Below are 24,412 nucleotides of genomic sequence, written 5' to 3' on the forward strand. Positions count from 1 at the left end.
CCGATGCAGGAGCTAGCACCTTGAATAGAACAGGAAGCACAGCGCCGTTCATAGTGTAGTGGCTGTGCTGGGGTACTGCGGTTCAGCTAACAATGAAGTGAATGGGCGCTAAGCTGCAGTACCCCAGCACGACCACTACACTATGAACAGCACTGTGCTTCCTGTTCTATTCAAGGCGCTAGTTCCTGGACCAGCAGGGAGCAGCTGATCGGAAACCAATGACCTAAACTAAGGATACACCACCAGTATCAGGAGCCTGGAGAACCCCTTTAAGTATTGATATTGGCTTTATATATTTCAGATAATCCAGCACAAATAACGGACAGGACGTAAGACGTGTAATTAATATAGACATTTTATTTACAGAATCTGATTTGATTACAACCCCGGAACATGAATAATTACAAGCATTAAGAGAATTAGTTCAGTAGAGTGGACCGCCAGAAAGTCAGGCGGAACAGAGGCAGCCAATCACTGGCAGGCGTATGGCGATAAACCACTTCCTGAACTGAGGTTGATGGGTAACCAGCCGCTAGTGGCGGGCAGTGACAGTGCTGGTCTGGCGTTTCCAGTCATGGCAGGAGGTGGCACCGATATTGACAACCAGCACCATCACCAGGGCGACAAATAAAATACATCAGATATCCCCGATACCAGCCACGTGGGCCTGAGAAACTCAACAGATGGTGGCCTGGCACACGGCAGTGATAGGGTGGCCCGGCAAACGGCAGTGGTGGCTTAGTTACGGAAGTGCTGCCGTGCTATTCTCAAGTACGGGTAAGGCCGGCCATAGACAAACCCCTAAACATTTTAGTAATTTCTGGAACATTTATCGTGAACATTGATCACAAAAAATAAAAAAATCCTTAAGAAGAGAAATGGGTGACTCCCAAAGGAATGTACAGAATCAGACAAAAATGGCTACCTTTTTCCAAAAACAGCGCCACGTCCATCTGCAGGTTGTATCTGGTATTGCAGCTGAGCTTCACGGAAGTGAATAGGACTTGGCTGCAGTACCAGCTATGGACAAGCGTGGCGCCGTTTTTGTAAAGCAATCTTGGGGAGGACATGTTTTGTGATCTGACTTAACCAGTTCCTGCTGGATGGCACCCAAAACTTTGCCCATAGCAACCAGTCATTACACAACTTTCATTTAAGGGCAGAATGTGAAATGAAAGCAGTGCTGCGATTGGTTGCTAAGGGCAATACATCTCCCATGATTCCCAGAAGCTGCCGACCAGGCCGAGAATACACTACAGGGAGAGGCCTCAAAACCTGAGCAGCTGCCCATGGCAACCAATCAGATTACAGCTCTCATTTTTCAGATGCTCATTAGAAAATGAAAGGGGCATTCTGATTGGTTGAGATGTAAAATGCCTGTAGTCAGATGTAAAGCAGTAACAATGCTCCATTACTACTGAGCTGAGCAGCATAGTAGTCACCAAGGACAAGACGACAACTTGATCACCGCAAGAGACATTGCATAATGCGCCTCATTCAGACAGTCATGATGCACGTTCTATGGTGGTCTGAGTATGGTTCAGGTCAGGTGGCCAGAGCATAGACGCTAAAATGCAGCTGTATGAATAAGGCCTTAATAGGGGTTTTCTGGAATTGGAAAAAATAAGTCACTCCATGGTGAAAAGAAAATGAAAAATGGTTTGTTTTTGTTCAGCGCCACCATTGTCCATGGGCTGTGCCTTGTACTGCAGCTTGTCCACATTCAAGTACATACTCCTTAGCTGCAATACCAGGCTCAGCCCATGAACAAGGGTGGCGCTGTTTGTGGACAAAAGCAAAACCATTTTTCTAACCCCAGATAATATTGATAATTATAGTCAGATAGAACCTCAATAATTCCGAATTACTCAAACAGAAAATGGAGGAGCGACCGCAGTCATCTACAATGTTCTGCTCCTTCCGTGGCTCGATGGTCCAGGAAGCAGAGATATGAGGTGCCGATTGCTATCCAAGGTTTGTGAACAGCTCCTCTGTAATGGTGAGACCACAAGCAGAGCGATGAGAAAATACAAGATTCAAGTATGAGAAATCCTCCATTACAAGATATGATCTAAAGTAAGTGATCCCCGAACCTCGAAACATCTATACATGATCTGGTCCTGCTACCTGACCAAAGACAGGCCATGAACATTATGGTCTCCACCAAGGCTGTTCATTAAAGTGGACCCCAAGAGCAGTTGTCTTCCATGTAGTCCTTACAGTAGATGACGGCAGGCAGTATGAGGGCTGAATGTCACCCGTGTGGCACGGCCGACCACTATAGCCACCACCGGTGACAGAAGAATACAGTTCAGTAAGACATTGTTCTTCAACCCCTACGAAGTCATGGCCGTCAGATCAGACATCATCAATGCTTTTGTCCCAATCTAGCTTGAGAAGACTAGCTCAGGATTTCATCTGGAGACCATTGGCCATGTCTGGCCTGTTCTCTATGGTCTTCCTGTAGGACATTACGTTAATAGGCACAAAAAAAAACCCTCTTATTTTCTTATCATCCCAAAGTAAATGTATTGACTTGGAGTAGAAGATCTAAATATATATATATATATGATCCTGAGCAGCCTTGTAACTTACCACAACCTTCTCCAGGGATCGACTAGACTTCCAAATTTTCTCACCTATCCCACCATTTTAAACTAACAACATTTCCCACATTCTCTTACATTTCTGAGAACTTTCAGACTCTCTAACCCCATATGATATTTTCTCAAGAAATATAGTCTCTTTTCATAGATCAATGAACCCAAGTTATTTCAGGCCTGACACTGTTATGGACTATTGATACAAAATGGATACTTGCTTGTTGAGCTAAGATGGTGGCCAGGCATTCAGCCAACACCTATAAACTAGAATCTTACTTTGTGTTTTTATCATGTGTTTCTTTGTGGTTTCTGTTCAGCTCAAGCAAGCAGCTACAAAGATAGAAGTAACGGTTTCACCCAGGGGGGAGGGAGAAGGAATTTCCTCTGGCCGTCAAGGTTACAGAAAAGTAGAGAGTTCATAGCCAATAGAAAATATATACTTTATCTTTCACCCCCCCTCCCACTCCCTCCTCTCATGAAACCCATGTTGTTTTCAGAAATAAACCAGAGATACTGATTAACTCCATGTAGTGAGTTGTCTGTCTGATCTCTCCGTGCACGTATCTTAATTAATTAATTTGGAGCAGTACATCAACTGAACTGACAGCTTTGTCAGAACCAGAACAATTTTGGCACCCAACGTGGGGCTCGAGGATTGGACCCTCTGTTCCCGTACCCCCAGAGACCAGACGAGGAGAGGCGCACTAACGGACACCGGGGTCGCAACCCGTGATATGAGGTAGGAAAATTGAGTCATCTTGCCTATAAAGTGTCCCCTGGTGTAGCCTCTTGGTGTTCGTCTGAGGGAGGGGTGCGGAAGCAGTCTGGGACGTCCTCGAGGGCATGAAAGTAAGAACCCCATATGTTTTCTTAAAGTCTTGATGTACTGTGTTGTGCCTATAAGTTGTGAAGACCCTGTTGACAAGTATCATTGACTGAGACACGGAGTTCTCCTGTGTTCCTGTATCGGAGTTCAGCCCGGTGTCTGACTCGAATCTCCATAAAGGGGACGATCACAGATGGGTGGAGAGCGGTTCGCGGTAGCCCAGAGTGTGCTGACCGGAACTCAAAGGTCTTCACGTCCAGTGATTACTCTATGCAGAGGTCTTTAGGCGGCTTCAGTAGGTACGAGAGATAATGGGAAATGAGGAAAGTGTCCCGAAGGGTTACTGTTCACCTGAACAGTACGTGGCGGACAGGAGAGGCATCCTCATAAAAGGATTAAGTAAGTTGGAGAAGAGTTAAAGGTGTCTGTAAAGGAGGCATCCTATGTAGTGCTACCTGGCAAGTGTTGTTAAACGAGAAGAGAGGGAAGTTAGAAGATGATAAATTGACAGACATGGTCCGTGTGTGGTTGGACTGTAGTAAAGAATTTGAACAGACCGGGGGGAACTAAATTTTGATGAGAAAAGACAGATATTTCTGTAAGCCTGGTGTTGCATTGATACATGACTAGCCACCACCCTATAATGGCGCCGGGAAGAAAGCAGGTGGGTGGACCTGCAAAACATGCGGTCAACAGAATCCCTCCTCCCGTGATACGTGCCTTCCCTGTGGGGTTCCCCACCCACAAAACCACACCTTGGTAACTACTCCCCGGCACGTCCCATCACTTCCCGTGTTAGCTACAGCGCCATCTTGTCCCCAGGCAACGCCCATGAACGGACCTTTAATATCATTCGGTCCAGACCCCCCCCGTCACTCCTATGTCACCCTTGCCCCTTCCTACTACCTTGTACCCGATGATAAACCCGGACGGTACATTCATGCTACCCCACTCACCTGCCACCCTTACTCCTATAATGGTAGGGGGGCAACCTGATGAAGCAGAACAGGGGGATGCAGACGGTGCTGCAGAATCCACAATGGGCATACAAAATGCACCGGGTAATATGCAGACTCCTTCGCGGGGTACCCCGACAGACTACGGGGATCCGCCAACTTTACCCCTGGCACCACAGTGGACTGTACCCATGACCGTGCGCCCATCACGACGTTCACAAGATCAAATACTGCAGGGTCAGATTACAGAGTTACAAAAGAACTTACAGAAAATTGAGCAGGGAAACCTTGAGACACTGAAAGAAGCCCTAGCACTTAACCGGCCTCAGGGACCACCAAAATATGTGTCTTTCACCCCACAACAGTTATTCACCATAGTGAATTTACTGCCTGACCCTGAGACCCATCCCATGCCCTTTTTCAGGACACTGTCCCAAGTGCATCAAACCTATGGGTGCACATGGTCGGACCTGCAAAGTATAGTGGAAAACAAGACAGGTGAATACTCCACACTGATAATGGATCAAATCCACATCCCTGAACTTAAAGGTGCTAACTTTGACCCCCAAGATCATGAGTCTGGAGAATTCTTTATAGAACAACTACAGAAATGGACAAAAGCTAAATTTGCAGATCATTCCAAGCAGATCATTTCACCACACTGCAGGACAGCTGCGGGGGATCAGTTGACCCCCACCTTTTTTCTTTTCACAGAAATGTTGGTTTCTGCTGTGTTAGTTTAAGCTCCTCTTTCTGATAAGAAACTGTCTTGCTTCTTGGTCTTTGTGGTTTTTACTCAAATTATGTGACACCCACAGATGCCGGATGTCTGACAATAAAATTCTGCACTGATTTATATGAGCAAGGGGATTCGCTGCAAACCATTTTGCACCTCATCCCCAATACTCTCTGGGCCAGAGGACCCCAGGATATTGGATACCTCAATGTCCCACCAGTCACTGTGACCCTGTAGGACCCCAAAGTCCTACCATACAAAGAGACTGGACCCAGTAGCCAGAGAAGCCCCTTCCTGTGTCAGCGCTATCCATGCTGCCAGCTCTCTTCTAAACGTCACATCTGACGTTGTGCTGGGTCATCCCCTCACTATTCTGGCTCCCCATGACATTTCTGCCATCCTCCAGCAGACTCAACCTAAACACCTCACTGCACAGCGCCACCTCCGGCTTCAGTGTAGTTTGCTTCTGCCAGATAATGTCACGATTCAGAGGTGCCACATCCTCCATCCTGCTGCACTCCTTCCTCTTCCAAGGGGGGAGTATAATGGAGATTCTGAAGATTTTATTGATCTACAGGCACACTCGAGCTGACACCTCTGAAGCCAGAGGAAACGCCCTAGCTGACCAAGCTGCGAAGGAAGCAGCAGTGAAAGAGGAAAGAGTCCAGTCAGACCAGATTATGATAACACAGGAAGACCTGGGACAAGAAGAAATCACATGGGACCTCCTGAAACAAATACAGAAACAGGTACACGCCACAAGAAAAATTGGATTGGCTAAAAGAGTCAGCCCAAGAAGAGAAAGAATCTGGACTGTGGACCCAAGGAAGGAGAGCATCTCTGCCCAAAGCTCTCTATCCTCTGATAGCTTCAATAGCTCATGGGCCCACCCATCAATCTAAGACCATCATGAAAGAACTAATAGACAATGGCCCCAGGTATAACCCCTGTCCTGGTGAGGCATACTCAGTCTTGCCTCATCTGTGCGCAGTGCAACCCGGGAAGACCTGAGCCTACACCAACCAAATGTCTCCCCAAAGCCCAGTACCCGTTCCAACGGATTCAAATTGACCACATCCAGATGCCAATGTACCAAGGGTTTCAATATGTGCTAGTAGTGATAGACTTGTTCTCTGGGTGGCCAGAAGCCTACCCCGTCCGAAACCAGACAGCAACCACTACTGCAAAAAAACTGATGCAGGAGCTTGTCTGTAGGTTCGGAGTACCTGAGGTCATTGAGAGTGATCAGGGCCCAGCATTCACTGCTAGATTAACCCAAGAAGTCTGGAAGATGGTAGGGTCACACTTAGCCTATCACACACCCTACAGACCCCAAAGCAGCGACAAAGTCAAACGACTGAACGAGGTACTGAAGTCCAAGATGCTGAAAATGACTGGGGAGACAGGGCTCAGTTGGGTACAATGCCTGCCAATAGCACTATTTTCAGTTAGACACACCCCTAGGCCTCCACACCAAATTTTGTTTAGGACACGGCCTAGGATGGGACAGTACTTCCCACAGCAATTGCAAATGCATTATGAATCTGTTGCTAAATATGTGATTGCCCATAGTAAACAATTGTCTAACATATGTGCACAAGTTTTCTCTTCCATTCCAGATCCTGACTCCCTAGAAGGAATACACACTCTCAAACCTGGAGAGTGGGTGGTGGTCAAGAAACACGTCAGAAACACCCTCGAACCACGATACAAGGGGCCTTACCAGGTGTTGCTGACTACCCCGACCTCTGTGAAACTCGAAGGGAGGCTTACCTGGATCCACGCCTCACATTGTAAAAGAGTAAAGGCTGTCCCGACGACCCTGGAACAATAAGCCATGAGGATTCACATACTGATCATGACTTTGACAGTGGGCATATCTGCAGTGTTCACGCCACTGGGTAATGAATGGGACACTGGGCTAATGTCACATGTTTTCCTAGCTGGACACACTGTTATTGTCTCCAAGTACAAACCAAAGGTATGACATTTAGTCCACACATACACTCAGGTTGCAATGATTCAAAAACAGACAGCCACGTGCAGTGTATTGGTGTAGATGCTGAGAACGGAAAGGATCTGCCCTGTAACAACCGTACTGTACAGGATCTCCTGACAGGTATATTAGCTAACGACACCGAAAGTCAGTCAAAAGGATATGAGTTGGCGAAAGGGACACAATTAGCCAAACTAATTACCCGATTATTCAATAGCACAGAAGTTCCAGAAGATATATACTTAGTTTGTGGACACAAAGTGTACAAATGGTTATCCCAGAATGTCACAGGACTGTGCACCATCGCCAGGCTTACTCCTGCCACCTTTATAGTACCACACTCTGAAATTGGCATAAATGCAGTACCTAAACACACCTTGTATCATAGGGCCAAAGATAACACACCCAGACCAAATGGCAAGCCACATGTAGTAGAGATGAGCATTACCAACAAAATTGTTAGTTCCATCTTCATATATCCCATGATAGCGCAGATGTGGGATCATCTGGTAGTAGCAACAGACCTGGATGACCAAATATGGGAAGAGATGAGACTTATGAATACCTCAAACATTGTGCAAAACCAGTTAATCATTGTCACCAACCAACACACATTAGTTCTAGATTATGTTACAGCTAAAGATGGAGGTATGTGCCAGGTTGTGGGACCCTCTTGTTGCCATTACATAGACCCGCAGGGTAATTTGCAAGTTAAGGTGGGTATAGAGAAAATGGCGGATTTAAGAGATAAATGGCTGGACGCGCATAAAGCTGGTAAAGATACATGGTGGTCTGATACCTTCTCTTCCCTTAACCCCAATAACTGGTTCAAAGGTATTGGGGGTTGGCTCATGGGAATTGTCCAGGTAATATTGCAGGTAGCCCTAATAATACTGGTGATATATGTAGTGATTAAGCTCGTTCTTATTTGTGTGACCCGCTTTTCAAAGAATGAAGAAAACTGATGAACGAACTATTATGCTCCTCTACGATGAGGAAGGACAGAAGGAAACATCGTTCAACACAGCTCCCCCTCCTCACAATGATGCCTGGCTGAGATAGGGTGAGATGAATGCCAGGGTATTACCACAAGTCCGAGCAACCGGGAGCCTACCTATAAGGGGTAGGTTGTCGCCACTGCGGGTGAAGAGGATACGAATGGTATGCCCAGGGGATTCGCTAGGAGAAGGGAAAGTCTACAATCAAGTCTCCAAGGGGGGACTGTTATGGACTATTGATACAAAATGGATACTTGCTTGTTGAGCTAAGATGGTGGCCAGGCATTCAGCCAACACCTATAAACTAGAATCTTACTTTGTGTTTTTATCATGTGTTTCTTTGTGGTTTCTGTTCAGCTCAAGCAAGCAGCTACAAAGATAGAAGTAACGGTTTCACCCAGGGGGGAGGGAGAAGGAATTTCCTCTGGCCGTCAAGGTTACAGAAAAGTAGAGAGTTCATAGCCAATAGAAAATATATACTTTATCTTTCACCCCCCCTCCCACTCCCTCCTCTCATGAAACCCATGTTGTTTTCAGAAATAAACCAGAGATACTGATTAACTCCATGTAGTGAGTTGTCTGTCTGATCTCTCCGTGCACGTATCTTAATTAATTAATTTGGAGCAGTACATCAACTGAACTGACAGCTTTGTCAGAACCAGAACAACACCCCCCCCCCCCTTCCCTACTCCACAATCACCACATCAGGTTCCTCCAGGAGAAAGATGATCCCGGTTCCGAGTATTCAGCTGGTAAACAATGTATGAAAATTTCCACATTTGATTCCCATCAGGTAAGTAGGAAAAAGGAGATCTGGAAAAGGAGAGAGAGGGGAAAATGAAGGCTACATATGATGTAACTCAAGCTAAATATTTGAAGACTCTAGTCACATCTAAATATACTATATATGGTAAACCCTCTTAAATGGGTTCCCCCAGGAGGAACAGTTATATGTTTGGTGCGGATCTGACCACTTTTACCCCTTTACTCCAATCGCTTGAAAAGGGATCCCATGGCCATTATACCAGAGGCAACTGAATGGAGTGGTGGTCACAAATGCGTCCTACTGCTGCATTCAATGTCTATGGGAGTGGGTGAGCTGAGCCGCGTACCTGCTTATTTCCATCAGTCCCATAGACTTGCAGTGGAGCGGCAGCACTCGTGTGCGACTACTGCCTCATTCAGATGCCTTCTGAACAGGCGTTGAGATCTGAGCGGTTAGAGGAAGGAGGTTCTTGGAAAGCTAGTAGGAAAATAAAGGGGTTAAACCAGCGGAGCGGTTCAGAGCTGTTCTCACCCCACAGCAGTGGTGCGGTGTACCGCTATGGTAGATGGGCCACCACATTTTATATTATCTTCAGAACTCGTTTGTCAACTTTGGGACAGGCGTGGCTATGACATGTCCCCAAGTGGCATGTGATCCAGCAGTAATGAGCTACTTGGGGACATGTCACCACCGATGCCAGTCAATGGTTGTAGCAGCACATGTGACCCTGTCCATGGCAGAGGATCACATGCAGGGACAGAAGTGCAGTAAAGACAGTCAGAGACTGATGGAGCCGGATCAAAGTAGCAGGTAAGTATGCTTCCCCACACAGATCCAGCAGGGGGCGGTATTTAAAAAACCCCCACAATCCTGGAATTCCCCTTTAAGTCAGTCGGTGCGGGGCTGAATAAAAGACCGCAATACTAGGACCCCATCACAGCAATGTACCTAATAGCCAAACTCCTTGGGCCAGGCTCGGCCTCATTACATATCACGAGCAGCAGTAGATCCCGACTCCACCTACACAATACAGGACACTGGGCCACTGTGGCTGCAAAGCTGCACCAGGAGCCCAACCAGTGCCAACTACCCAACTATGTCATGGCCAGCCATTGCCACAACGCAGTAACTGGCTCCTGTGCAACCACCAGGCTCACCTCACAGCGTGTCTCTGACCTCCCCGCACGGCTTCAGTCTTTCCTGAAGCTTCTTGATCAGCTGATCTCTGCTCTCAGCATCCTGCAGCAGTTTCTAGAAAATGAGAAAAAAGTCTTAAAAGGAGTTTTCCAGAGCTGTGTAAACTTAGCTGCATCGTTGTAATGAAAAGTTCGGCTGCTTTCTGATATACTGTGTGTATCAATTCATTGTTATTTTAAGGCTATGGACACGTTCTGAGTAAAGTTAAGCAGATGAGAACAACTTTTATAGTTGCCAGGCCGTAGGGGGAACCTCTGAGTTGGTACTATTTCTATTATGGAGACCAGTTGATATACATGATGACTAGACAACGCTCCTCTTGATTTCTGGGGAAAATATATGCTAAGGGATCTCCATAATGAGAGACAATACTTTAACTAAACAGCAAGGACTCCAGCCTGATACACTGTAACAAACCATCAGGGCTCTTGATACATTTGCCTCAATAAGAATTTGCCTAGACCCCTGTGACTAAACAGTGAAATTGGGAAATCTACGCACAGAATTGTTGGTGCCTCTAGCAGCCACTAGGGGGAGATAACTACATACAGATTTATACATCTAGTATTGAAGCTCCCCCTAGTGGTGTCTGCACTTAGTTGCTATGTTAGTGTCACAGCAAGCAGAGGTAGCATGGTGCCAGTGAGGTGCCCGTATAATTCAGCCTTCTGGGCAGTTGATAAACCTGCAGATATTCCTGCATTTATGTGTTTTACACAAGTGAGGGTGCAGCGGCGCAGGGGTGGCGTATCGGGTGGTGGGGTTGTCACCTTGGTGGCCTGGTCCCTCTCCCTGGCGGAGTCTTGCAGCTGCATCAGTTTGGCACTGACTTGGTGCTGGTCGGCGCTGTGCCTCCGTCTCTCTTCTTGCAGCGCCTTCTCCTTCTCTCTCAGCGCCTCTCTCAGCGTCTTCTGCTCCTGAGCCCCGTCCTGCAGACGTTTCTTACAATGTCGCAGCTGTTCCTGAAGGCGAAGGACAAGGTCACATCAAAGTGTGCAGAACAAATAACGAAACCCTAATGGACCTTCTGTGGGAGAAAGATGGTGCTCTATAGTCTCCAGCCTGTGGCTCTCAGCTGCTGCCGTGCAACCACTTCCTGCTGAGCTTGTGTTCATACACAGCAACCAATCTGAAAAAACTGTGCTGTAGTGTGATCCATGGTGGAGGGGAAAGCAGTACACCTGATGAGACAGATTTCAGACCACCACAGACTCCATTAGACAATGCCGCCATCTGCCTGAATAAAGAGCAACTCATATGGTGTGCAAAACATGATTTTTCTCATCCAAGGAATTTGGGGTAATTTCTTGAAGTTTTAGTAATGTTTATAAAACCAACATGAAAAATGAATTAATGTGGCTCCTAGACCCACATTTACATGGGACTTCCAAACCACAGTCCATTGCTTCTCTACAGTCTCTCTTCTCTATACTGTAATACCGCGTGCTGGTTTCATGCGGAGGGGAGCGGGCCGTTCTCCTCCTCACCAACTGACACAGGGCCGGGGATCTGAGCATCATGGAGTTTATAATACATTTGCTGAACCGGCACAAATCCTATTAGAAATCATTCACATGTGAAACCCGTTAACAGATTCCCAGCAGCAGCGCCTAGACAAAGAGGAGAAACCGAGGAGGGGGGAGGGCGGCTTTACAAAACAGAGCTTCTGATAGTTTACCTACTACAAGACAGGAGAAGAGAGAAATGCCTGAACACTGGTTATAAACTCCTGCTTATAGCCAGAAGGGAAAACTGTACATGGGGGGCAGTATTCTAGCAGCTATATTCTAGTACATAGGGGGCAGTATTATAGTAGTTATATTCTTGTATATAGGGGGCAGTATTATAGTAGTTATATTCTTGTACATAGGGGGCAGTATTATAGTAGTTATATCCTTGTACATAGGGGGCAGTATTATAGTAGTTATATCCTTGTACATAGGGGCAGTATTATAGTAGTTATATTCTTGTACATAGGAGCAGTATTATAGTAGTTATATCCTTGTACATAGGAGCAGTATTATAGTAGTTATATCCTTGTACATAGGAGCAGTATTATAGTAGTTATATCCTTGTACATAGGAGCAGTATTATAGTAGTTATATTCTTGTACGTAGGAGGCAGTATTATAGTAGTTATATTCCTGTACATAGGAGCAGTATTATTGTAGTTATATTCTTGTACATAGGAGCAGTATTATAGTAGTTATATTCTTGTACATAGGAGGCAGTATTATAGTAGTTATATTCTTGTACATAGGAGCAGTATTATAGTAGTTATATTCTTGTACATAGGGGGCAGTGTTATAGTAGTTATATTCTTGTACATAGGGGCAGTATTATAGCAGTTATATTCTTGTACATAGGAGGCAGTATTATAGCAGTTATATTCTTGTACATAGGAGGCAGTATTATAGCAGTTATATTCTTGTACATAGGGGCAGTATTATAGCAGTTATATTCTTGTACATAGGAGGCAGTATTATAGCAGTTATATTCTTGTACATAGGAGGCAGTATTATAGCAGTTATATTCTTGTACATAGGGGCAGTATTATAGCAGTTATATTCTTGTACATAGGGAGCAGTATTATAGTAGTTGTATTCTTGTACATAGGAGCAGTATTACAGTGGTTATGTTCTTGTACATAGGAGGCAGTATTATAGTAGTTGTATTCTTGTACATAGGAGCAGTATTACAGTGGTTATATTCTTGTACATAGGAGGCAGTATTATAGTAGTTATATTCTTGTACATAGGAGCAGTATTATAGTAGTTATATTCTTGTACATAGGGGGCAGTGTTATAGTAGTTATATTCTTGTACATAGGGGCAGTATTATAGCAGTTATATTCTTGTACATAGGAGGCAGTATTATAGCAGTTATATTCTTGTACATAGGGGCAGTATTATAGCAGTTATATTCTTGTACATAGGGAGCAGTATTATAGTAGTTGTATTCTTGTACATAGGAGCAGTATTACAGTGGTTATGTTCTTGTACATAGGAGCAGTATTATAGTAGTTGTATTCTTGTACATAGGAGGCAGTATTATAGCAGTTATATTCTTGTACATAGGAGGCAGTATTATAGCAGTTATATTCTTGTACATAGGGGCAGTATTATAGCAGTTATATTCTTGTACATAGGAGGCAGTATTATAGCAGTTATATTCTTGTACATAGGAGGCAGTATTATAGCAGTTATATTCTTGTACATAGGGGCAGTATTATAGCAGTTATATTCTTGTACATAGGGAGCAGTATTATAGTAGTTGTATTCTTGTACATAGGAGCAGTATTACAGTGGTTATGTTCTTGTACATAGGAGCAGTATTATAGTAGTTGTATTCTTGTACATAGGAGCAGTATTACAGTGGTTATATTCTTGTACATAGGAGGCAGTATTATAGTAGTTATATTCTTGTACATAGGGGCAGTATTATAGCAGTTATATTCTTGTACATAGGGAGCAGTATTATAGTAGTTGTATTCTTGTACATAGGAGCAGTATTACAGTGGTTATGTTCTTGTACATAGGAGCAGTATTATAGTAGTTGTATTCTTGTACATAGGAGCAGTATTACAGTGGTTATATTCTTGTACATAGGAGGCAGTATTATAGTAGTTATATTCTTGTACATAGGAGGCAGTATTATAGTAGTTATATTCTTGTATATAGGTGCAGTATTATAGTAGTTGTAATAAAATGTTGGAGGTCTCAGTCACTTCCTCTCACCTGGAGCAGTGTCTGGCTCTCATTGAGAGCATTCAGTAGATCTTGGATGTCTCGCTGGTGCTGAATACTCTGACGCTGATTGTCCGCGTGGGCCTGGGATAGCAGTCGTCCTTTCTCCTGTAGCTGGGACATTAGAGGATTAGGGGCTGACAGTCCGGGAATTGAGGTACTAAGGTCATCCAGTCCCTGGGATAAGAGAGAGTCTGCAAGGGCCTACAAGAGGAGATAGACACATCTATGATATAAGGTTGTATCATGGAGCAGGACATACAGTTATTATGGTATATAGAGGTATGAGGCTCGGTACGCCGCTCACACTCACCTCTACATCCTGATTGCTGCTACTCAGGGCTCCTTGTACTGCTGCAATCAGTGAATCCTTCTCCCGCAGAGCAGCGAGGCGCAGAGCATCCTGAGAAGCTGAGGAGCGAACAGAAGAGTCCAGTGCCACCTCCATCCTCTGGATGGTGAAGTCCTTCTCTCCCAGGAGGTCGCGCAGAGCCTTGATGATGGAGTACAAGCCTGTTTTAGATTTTTTGCATATGTCATAAGTTCTACATTATACTTATTTCTGCAAAAAACTGGAAGACAGCTAATAGCGGGGGCATTATAGCTCCAAAAAGTGTTGTCGCTCCGTTTGCCACCTAGGTCTCTAGAATGACCAGATGACAACCCCTGTGGTGTGTGCAACAGTGGCCACATTGGTTGTCAGTCTGTATATTTTTATTGCTGAGGAAGAGACTAGGGAGTATATACAGATTTAATAAACTCTGTATCCCAGAGGTACAAGGCAGGGCAGCCAACCCCAGAGCCATAGGACCGCCCCCGAGGAAGCACTCACTGTAATGGTGTCCTGATTGTCACGCAGAACCTTGGACAATCGGGTGATGTCTTCTTCTCTTGCTCTCAGCTCCTCCTGTAGACGTTTCACTTCTGCCTCTCTTTGGCGTTTGATTTCGGCCACCTCATCCCCTTCTTTCTGCTCAGACAGGTCATAATGTCAGCCCCTGAGGCATCGTCCTGGATCTATCACTAGAACAGCTCTGATTTCTTCTGTAAGGCTGGATTCATTGTTAATGTAGATGCCTTTTTGCCACTATCATATGGACAACACATACACACCCCCCCCCCCCCCCCAACCCCGGGTTCTATAGAATCAAAATTATATCACTAAATGGTTTTACCACAATAGAGCTGCATTCACAATTCTGCTGGTTGTCAGGAGAAACAGTGAACCAGCTTGATGACAGATACATCCCAAACAGCTTAACTGAGCTCTTACAATGATATGGGACAGGTAGAGAATAGAGAGAAGAGAGAAGAGAATACTAAAGAGTGACTGGTGTAAAGATTACAGGATTAGTAATGTATATACACAGCGATTCCACCAGCAGAATACTGGAGTGCAGCTCTGGAGTATAATACAGGATGTAACTCAGGATCAGTACAGGATAAGTAATGTATGTACACAGTGACTGCAGCAGCAGAATAGTGAGTGCAGCTCTGGAGTATAATACAGGATGTAACTCAGGATCAGTACAGGATAAGTAATGTAATGTATGTACACAGTGACTCCACCAGCAGAATAGTGAATGCAGCTCTGGAGTATAATACAGGATATAACTCAGGATCAGTACAGGATAAGCAATGTAATGTATGTACACAGTGACTCCACCAGCAGAATAGTAAATGCAGCTCTGGAGTATAATACAGGATATAACTCAGGATCAGTACAGGATAAGTAATGTACACAGTGACTGTACCAGCAGAATAGTGAGTGCAGCTCTGGAGTATAATATAGGGTATATGACATTTTGTGGTTTATCAGCAGAGCGGGGAAAATAAGAGCCATCAGGGAGAGACAGGAAAGTGATAACGCTAAGCTAATCAAGCAATGTCTTCCTTCTGCTGGTGGCCCCTGTGTCCTCTTTGCCTGCAAAATATTACCAGGGATAATGAGAAGTCACCTTTATCTGCTCTTCTTGTGCCCTTAATTTCTCAACGAAGTCTGTGATAAGTTCCCCGTATGGGTCAGAGGCCACAGGAAGAGTCAGCAGCAAAGTCAGAGATTCCTACGGATAACAGGACAAGTTACAGTAAGCCAGGAGTATTACTCCATCCAGACCTTCCCTGGTCACCTACCTCCAAGACTTCATCCTTGAACTTGAGTCTCTTGATTAATTCTCGTATCAGTTCTTGCTGTTCTATCACTTGGTCCTAGATGGGAAGGAGCGTCTAAAGTCAGACTAAAGCCACAGAGAAGCAAGACACTTCGCTGCTGGGGCCAGTGAATGGCTGCAGGCGTCCACAGATGGGACATCATACTTCCGGTCTACAGGGGACTGGGAGCAGTGGAGAAGGGAATATTCAGAGTGAATTTTTCAGGGCCATAACTAATATTACTTTCAGGGGTCGGATGACCCCTTTAAGAGGAATACAAAAAAAAAAAAAAAAAGTAAAAAAAAAAAAAGGTAAAGAGTATCTATTTAGAAACTAGCAAAGGATGGGCAGGACTAATGCCTCTCAATTTACACTCTTCATGTAAAAAATCTGAATGCATGCCTATGACAGCGGTACTGGGTGTTCAGGCCGAGCATTGGAGAACCTCCAATTAGCAGATGTGGTTTGTGGCCTATGCCGTACCCCAGACCTGAAGATTTCTGCAAATTATGTATTTGTTTTGTATTATAATGTTGTGTATTTTTTATATATTTTGGCTGTACATTCCAGTAAGAGGTAAGATTGGCAGGAACTGGGTTAACCCTCCTGTTCCTCCCCTCTTGCTAGGAGTGGGCTAGTCCTGCTTCCTGCCAGGAGGGGGAGTTCCTGTGCAGACACAGAGCGGAGAGGAAGCACACTGCAGAGCTCCTGTTCCAGAGAGACCAATTTGAGTGAGCCTCAAGAAAACACTTGATAGACAAGACAGCAGAGTGAACAGCTGAAAAAAGTTCCTTTCTAGACACTGCTGTAAGGTGAGGGACTACGGTTCAGACACCCATCAACCGGACTATTACTACACCAGTTAAAGCTAAAGTCTAGACCTGATAGTGGACATCTGCTCTCACAAATGCCAAATTGCATCCATCCATCCATCCTGCCTCCATAACTGCTAAACTGGTGCCCTTTCAATCTGCTACTATTGGATGTACCAGAGGTTCTATGCCGCACTTAGTAAAAACGGACTGTTAAACGCTTACTTCTGGCCTCATTCTTCAATACTACATTTACACTGCACCGATCCCCAGGGAGCAACAACTATGAGGGAGTACACCGCGACACAACACTTCATCAAGGCCACTACCACTCCCAACCTCTCAGCCGGTTCCCTAGATCTGGTTGTTAAAATTACAGATTGGAGAACTGTGTTACCGGCTGAGTCCCGATCCGGTGCTCTGGCAGCGGCAGTGGTAGATGAGCACTTACATTGATACTTTAGCTCGATAGCCTTTTAAAAAGTTGGGTGGTATGTGTGTGTAGTGTATAGATGGTGTATTTATGTATGTGTACTATGTATGTGGTGTATTTATATGGTGGATGTAGATGTAAACATGTGTCGTGACGCCGCGTGTCCGCCATTGAGTAGGGAAAATTTGAGTCCCATCCTGGCTCCTCAGGGGCTCACTGCATATATAAGCCCCATCAGGAACCACCCACATATGAGAGAAGCTTAGATAAGCCCCATCAATTTTTTGCCAAGCACAGTCCAAAGTTGCGGGACTGTCCTGCAAGATTTGGACTGTTGGCAACTACGCATTGCGTTGGCAGTGCATCCCACATGTACGGAGTCACGCGCTGCCGACTAGCGAGCACTGATCTGATCATCCGACAATCATTTGCTCAGTTGTCAGCTGATCTCTGCCCGGTTTACTAGGTTTACCGCTTATGGGTAACCACTAATCTTATGAATGCTCACTCGCTCGTTTGTCACGCGGTTGGCGGCATGTTTAGACGGGGCAACAACTGGAAACTGCCACCAAATATTGCCCCATGTGAAACAGCCCTAAGGCCCCTACTTGTTAACCCCCATACTTCAGCCTTAGGTGTGTTCTGTAGGATAAAAAGGGACACCAGCCCCACACCGAACCGTTACCTGCTGCCCCGACAAGTTGCCGCAACTCTGTGAGGTCTTCAGGTTTGTCTGTAGCCATTTTAAGGTCTCCTGGATGTGGAGGAAACGAGAAGCTTGAGTACTGCAGACCTGGAAGACAGAGGGGATAATGTGTCTACATTTAAAGGGAATGTCCAAGGTAAGAACAACATGGCTTCTTCCATGGGTTGTGTGCGAATGGGCCTGAGATGCAAGGTTACAATCAACCTGTGGACAGTTGTGGTGCTGTTTTTGGAAGAAAGCTTCCATGGTTTCCACGCAAGTCTCTGGGTGGCGCAACTCAAGCCCAGGAGGAACAACACCTTGAAATTATAGGTCAGCATCTGCCGAAACAAATCAGGACACTAAGCCCATGGGTGGAGCTCGGCGGCGGAGTACAGGCTTCTACATGAGCTGAAGGATTATTACAATCCCCGAGTCGTTGCTTAAGGCAAGTAATAATCCACTGAGTCTAATGAGGAGATAATTTCACCCTGTGAACACGAAAGACATCATGTCTGCGGTCAGAGCCAGAGTACAGGCCCAAGGACTGACACCCAGCGCTGCACATGTATGCACCAGAAATACAGCGCTGTGTAAGTTTTAGGCAGACGTGTAAAAAAAAAAAAAAAAAAAAAATGCTGCAAAGTAAGAAGGTTTTAAAAAGTAGATTTCTTAATAGTTTAAATGGAAATGTATTCTGCAGCAGGACAACAACCCCAAACACACAGCCAATGTCATTAGAGGGGTCGTCCCATCGGATCTACTGCTAGGATATTCCACCAATGTCAGATAGGGGCGGGACCCGCACCTATCTCCAGAACAGGACCCCCAAAGTGAACAGAGAGCGGCCACTCTTCATTCCCCAAAAATAGCCAAGCACTATCTGCAGAAGAGGACCCCGAAAGTGAAGGCGCGCACAAGAGCACGCTGTGCATGCGCAGTCATTCATTTTTATGGGAGTTCCAAAAATAGCCATCATTAGCCGCTATTATCAGAAGTCCCATAGAGAAGAGGTGGGATCCACACTTATCTGACATTGCAATGTCTCAGATGAGACAACCCTTGGAAGAATGAGGAGTCCTGGGAGGGATAACGTGGCTCTGATCTCAGCGTCATCCAATCTGTCTGGGATTACATGAAGATAGAAGGATCTGAGCAAGCCTACATCCACAGAAGATCTGGGCTTAGTTCTCTGATGTCTGGAACAACAGAGTTCCTTTAGAAACTTTGCTTTAGTCCATCTAGAGCAGCAGTCAGCAACCTTCGGCACTCCAGATGTGTTGAAACTACGACTCCCAGCATGCTCCATTCACTTTTATGGGAGTTCTAAAAATAGCTAAGCAAGTGTGCATGCTGGGAGTCGTAGTTTCACCACAGCTGGAGTGCCGAAAGTTGCTGATCCCTGATCTAGAAGAACTGATGCTGAAGGCAGAGGGCGGTCAGACTGAATATCGATTGGATTTAGATTTCTCTTTTCTTCGTTCACTTTGCATTTTATTAATTGATAAAAATAAAACTATTCAGGGCTCATGCACACGGCCGTTGCCCATCCGTGCCCCTAAGGCTACTTTCACACTTGCGGCAGTGTGATCCGGCAAGCAGTTCCATCGTCGGAACTGCCCGCCGGATCCACCGAACTGGATGTGACTGAAACATTTGTGAGACGCATCCGGATCCATCTCACAAATGCATTGCAAGAACGGATCCGTCTCTCCGCTTGTCATGTATCTTTTTTCACATTTTTAATGGTCTGCGCATGCGCAGACCGGAAGGACGGATCCGGCACTAATACATTCATATGGGGAAAAATGCCGGATTCAGGCAAGTCTTCAATTTTTTTCGCCGGAGATAAAACCATAGCATGCTACGGTTTTCTCTTTTGCCTGATCAGTCAAAAAGACTGAACTGAAGACATCCTGAACGGATTAGGCTACTTTCACACTAGCGTTTTTCTTTTCCGGCATAGAGTTCCGTCACAGGGGCTCTATACCGGAAAAGAACTGATCAGGCATATCCCCATGCATTCTGAATGGAGAGCAATCCGTTCAGTTTGCATCAGGATGTCTTCAGTTCAGTCATTTTGACTGATCAGGCAAAAGAGAAAACCGCAGCATGCTACGGTTTTCTCTCCGGCGAAAAAAACTGAAGACTTGCCTGAACGCCGGATCCGGCATTTTTTCCCATAGGAATGTATTAGCGCCGGATCCGGCATTCAGAATACCGGAATGCCGGATCCGTCGTTCCGGCATGCGCATGCGCAGATCGGTAAAAATGAGAAAAATGTACAAGACGGATCCGTCGGTCCGCATGACAAGCGAAGAGACGGATCCGTCCTTGCAATGCATTTGTGAGACGGATCCGCATCCGGATCAGTCTCACAAATGCTTTCAGTCAGCAGCAGATCGGCGGATCCGGCGGCCAGTTCCGACGACGGAACTGCCCGCCGGATCACACTGCCGCAAGTGTGAAAGTAGCCTTACTCTCCATTCAGAATGCATGGGGATATACCTGATCAGTTCTTTTCCGGTATAGAGCCCCTGTGACGGAACTCTATATGCCGGAAAAGAAAAACGCTAGTGTGAAAGTAGCCTAATGCGGCATGCAAACAGCGGGTCCGCAATATGCGCACCCCGCATCACGGATGCGAACCCATTAATTTGAATGGGTCTGCAATCCGGAAGATCAGTGCGGAACGGAGGCACGGAAGCACTTTGTTTTTGGTTTCTCTCCGTGCCATAGCACCGCAAAAAATGTAATGCATGCACTACTTTTTTGCAGTGTGGACGGACCATGGACCTATTCGAGTTGACTGGGTCTGGATCTGTCTGCGGAATCCGCACGGATGTTGCCTGTGCATTAGGGGAAATCAACGGCCGTGTGCATGAGCCCTAACACTTCTATTTTTGGGTAGGGCTAGAGGGCGACACTATGGGATCACTGCTACTCATAGTGTTTTGGAGAAGGTTTTGCTGCAAACGCTATATAATATATATATATATAAGCAAACACTGTGCAGGTGGGGTTCCTCCATATACCTCACACCTCATAGTGCGTTATTCCGCAAAGGAACTATATTAATGGCCGGGAATAAAAATATTCATAGTCATCAAGGGTGAGCAAATGTCTAGGTGCATTCCTCTACAAGGACTCGTAGCCTTGATTCACTTTGCAGGCGATGCCTCGCGCCTCGTTATGTATCATGCAAGTGAAATTCTTCTAGCACCATTGTATATATACACAGGTGGAGGTCCTCTTAAATGCCTTGCGCCTCAGTCACTGGCTTCTGCTGCACTGATTCATCTCACACACATTTCCCCCCGCGTGTCAGAATGCCACCTTCAAGGTGATTATAAGGAGGCATCATACAAGGATCACGTGGGCACATGCGCCCATTAAACCCATGTCACTGCACACATTATAATGTGGCAGCAGGGTGGAGTGCTACCTGCCACGGGTTTTGATTATACCCGATGAGCCGGTTGTCTTGATTAATGTTTGGTGCGGTCTTGGCACAGCCTAGGCTTCTGTATTATATTGTGAAGGCCAACAGCCATAGTTGGCCAACAGTATGTGTCACCACCATGGTCAGGAAGAATATAATAATCTGCAGCACTCGCCAGTGTGGAAAATCAGGGGGGTGATTTATTCACAAATCAACATGGTACAAGCGACGTTTCAACCGCCATCGGTCTTTCTCACTGCTTGAGTAAGACCGATGACGGTCGAAACGTCGGTTGTACCATGCCGATTTGTGAATAACTCACCACCCTGGCGAGTGCTGCGGATTATTATATTTTTCCTAGACGTTGGGACCACTGGCCAGGATCCCCATCTGCGTGCACCACCACCTTTAAAGGTATCTTTAATGACTTTCCCGAATGGGATCAGTAGTGCTGCCAAAACCCTTTTTTTGGATACCACCATGGTCAGGTCATTGAGGCCCATCTCTCTGAGCAAACATATTCCCATATATTTTGGTACTACTATCACATACCTCAGGCCCGATACCCATGTACACATCCAAGTCTCCAGCTGGTTCTTCTACTGGTGGCCTCTCGTAGATGCCATCTTCTACATATTGGTCCACATCTTCCACCTTTGTCTTCTGTTGACTCCTGATGGGTATCTTGCTCCTTGTTGGTGTTTTAACTGGACTGTACTTAATTTCCTTCAAGCTTTTCAACACTTCTGCCACCCCTGGCTTGGGTAAAGGAAATGACGAAGGAGGAGATGAGGCTAAAGGAGACTTTGCTTCCCAAAATACTCCTCCATCACCTTCTTCACCCACGAAAGAAAGGGAATCCAAAGAAGAGGCGGATAAGGAGAGGAGGGAGCCCTTGCTGCTGGCACTTTCTCCACCAACACTTCCCAAAGATTTGCTCCTTAGAAGAACCGAGCCATCATCTGTTCCTCTGCTGTGTTTCCTCCTTCGAGGGACGGTACATACAGACTCATAATTGGCATCAGAAACTCTCCAGGAAGAACAAGAATGACACTTCTCGCCCTTGATGCAACGTGAGCAGCCCTTGTGGCGGTCGTCCCACCAGCTCTCATGCTCCCACAATGAACGGTCTTGTTCTAGAAGTTTTTGGTAAGACTTTGAAGGAGCATCAGAAGACAAAGAACCCAAAGAACCACGGAAAGACCCCAGACGGTCAGGAAAGGGAGAATTGGGACATGAGTTTTGGTATCCTGGAGAAAGGGAATTATTACGAGACTTATAGGAGCCAGAAGAACTGAGATCATTGTAAGAACCCCGATACCCATAGGTGTTACGGTCTTGGTGATGACCATGGTACTCAGGCAGTGGAAGGCCCCAGGCCCTGGCGTGGATAGTACGCAAGGTAAACGAAAGCTTATCCTTCTCTGTCACCAGACGGGTGGACCTCTGCTCATACAGCTCCCGCATGCGAAACAACACCAGGTCATAGCGGTGGTAGACGTTGAGCGAGTGGCAGCACTTTCCGCAGAGAAACTCTGCATCTTCCGGCCGCCCCTTCCCTTTGCCGGGCTTTGGGGCTGATCCAGGTGAGTTGCGGAGGATGGGGGTCCCTAATACTTGGGAGAATAAGGGAAGGAGGGACCCCGAGCCCCCGAAGAGCCACTTACGGCGTGATCCTCGAAGCTGAGAGGAACAGAGGCGGCAAAGGTCAGACATATCTGAAAGAGGAAACAGAGGAGATTAAAAAAAAAAAAAAAAAACAAACACTGAAAATGTATGGGGGGAAAAAAAAAAAATGTCAAAAGCTACATTTAATCGGTGACCTGGTTCTCGCTCTTTTTTTATACGTCCCCCTCCCCTCTCCGGCCGGCGTGTGAATGCATTTCTTTGCACATTACACAAAGTAAAGTCTGTCCAGTGTCCACGTTTACACAGCACTGACTCATCTGTCACAACACTGCAGGAAGGGAATGCGAGAAGGCCGGCTCGGGATTACCAGCATGTTCCACTGACACTTTCCCCGAAAACTTTGTTCCTTCTCCTCCCTGGGTGAACAACACGGTGCGGTGACCCCAGGAGGTTGTCACCACAGATCCATTCGCCTCTCCTAGACCCCCAGTCATTCCTCTCCAGCTGCTCCAATCAGTCCCCTGCCAACCAGCAAGTCACCACCACCCCCCCAAAAGCCGTCACCACCCACCTTCGCTGCCACTGACGGGTCCCTACGTCTTCTTGCACGTGCAGAACTATTCCAGGGTGCCTCCTAGGCCCCCATGGCAGGCTGGAGCCCAGAATTCAGAAGCAGTACTCTGCAGAGCAGCGCTCCTCTGCCAGCTCACCTCTCCTTCCAGGAAACTCCCAAGAGGGCGGGGTGGAGGTGTGCACCCAGGTCCCTACCTGAGCCGCTTTAACCCTTTCAAGGCAGCGTTCCTCTTCCTTGTCTGTTACAATGTATCAACTTTCAAGACACGTTGCAATGGAAAATATTTGTCAGAGCTTCCTGACATTTGAAGGGTTAAAGGGCAGCTTATACCATAAATAGCTCCTCTAATCTCTAGGGGGGAAATGACCGCCAGGGAGCCTTCTTACCGGGTGCCGCCTGAGGAGTGGTTGGTCTGGTGCACCACAAGTCCCAACAAGCCGAGGAAGAACTGCAGCAAAGAGAGTGTTTCGCTTTACCGTAATGATTCCCTCGCCATCATTACGCTGCACAATCTGGGAAGGAAAGAGTCAAAAGGACATGCAAATGAGGACTTCCCCCATGAATAGCCACATTCACAGTATTAACGCTATCATAGCCAGAGTGAAGGAAGCGGCGGCAGCGGAGGACTGCTTGTCTGTGACAGTGTGTGTTGGGGGTTTCTAGTAGCTTAAGGGTTAATGTTCTGCATGCTTTGAAAGGGTTAACAGGGCATGGAGAAGCTTGTGAAACTTGGTGCATTCCAAACAAGTCCTCCTCCCCCCCTCCAGTGGAATGTTGGTTTAGTCTGTTTGTGTATATTTATCTTGGGTGGGCCCTACCTACCTACCTATACAGGTGGGAAGAGTCAGACCACGCCTCCTTTT

At 46.1% G+C, this 24,412-nt stretch overlaps 1 protein-coding gene across 4 annotated transcripts; it reads right to left on the reverse strand.

Moving 5' to 3' along the window:
* Positions 1–337: 337 nt before the first annotated feature.
* Positions 338–24,071, reverse strand: LOC122946693. Of its 4 annotated transcripts, none has more exons than XM_044306463.1 (12): positions 23,936–24,071; positions 21,899–23,064; positions 17,905–18,012; positions 15,957–16,031; positions 15,782–15,886; positions 14,656–14,793; positions 14,137–14,316; positions 13,815–14,027; positions 10,849–11,040; positions 10,039–10,132; positions 8,784–8,928; positions 338–2,786 (listed from the first exon to the last, which is right to left on the reverse strand). In XM_044306463.1, exons 2-10 carry the CDS (start codon positions 23,060–23,062, stop codon positions 10,040–10,042), a joined length of 2,268 nt encoding a protein of 755 aa, XP_044162398.1. In that variant the 5' UTR covers positions 23,063–23,064; positions 23,936–24,071; the 3' UTR covers positions 338–2,786; positions 8,784–8,928; position 10,039. The 4 variants fall into 4 exon arrangements, with proteins under 4 accessions (XP_044162398.1, XP_044162396.1, XP_044162394.1 ...); XM_044306461.1 differs by lacking the exon at positions 23,936–24,071 and adding an exon at positions 23,547–23,720; XM_044306459.1 differs by lacking the exon at positions 23,936–24,071 and adding an exon at positions 23,343–23,488.
* Positions 24,072–24,412: the final 341 nt, after the last annotated feature.

Source organism: Bufo gargarizans, chromosome 9 (assembly GCF_014858855.1).
Source record: "Bufo gargarizans isolate SCDJY-AF-19 chromosome 9, ASM1485885v1, whole genome shotgun sequence".
NCBI classification, from domain to species: Eukaryota; Metazoa; Chordata; class Amphibia; order Anura; family Bufonidae; genus Bufo; species Bufo gargarizans.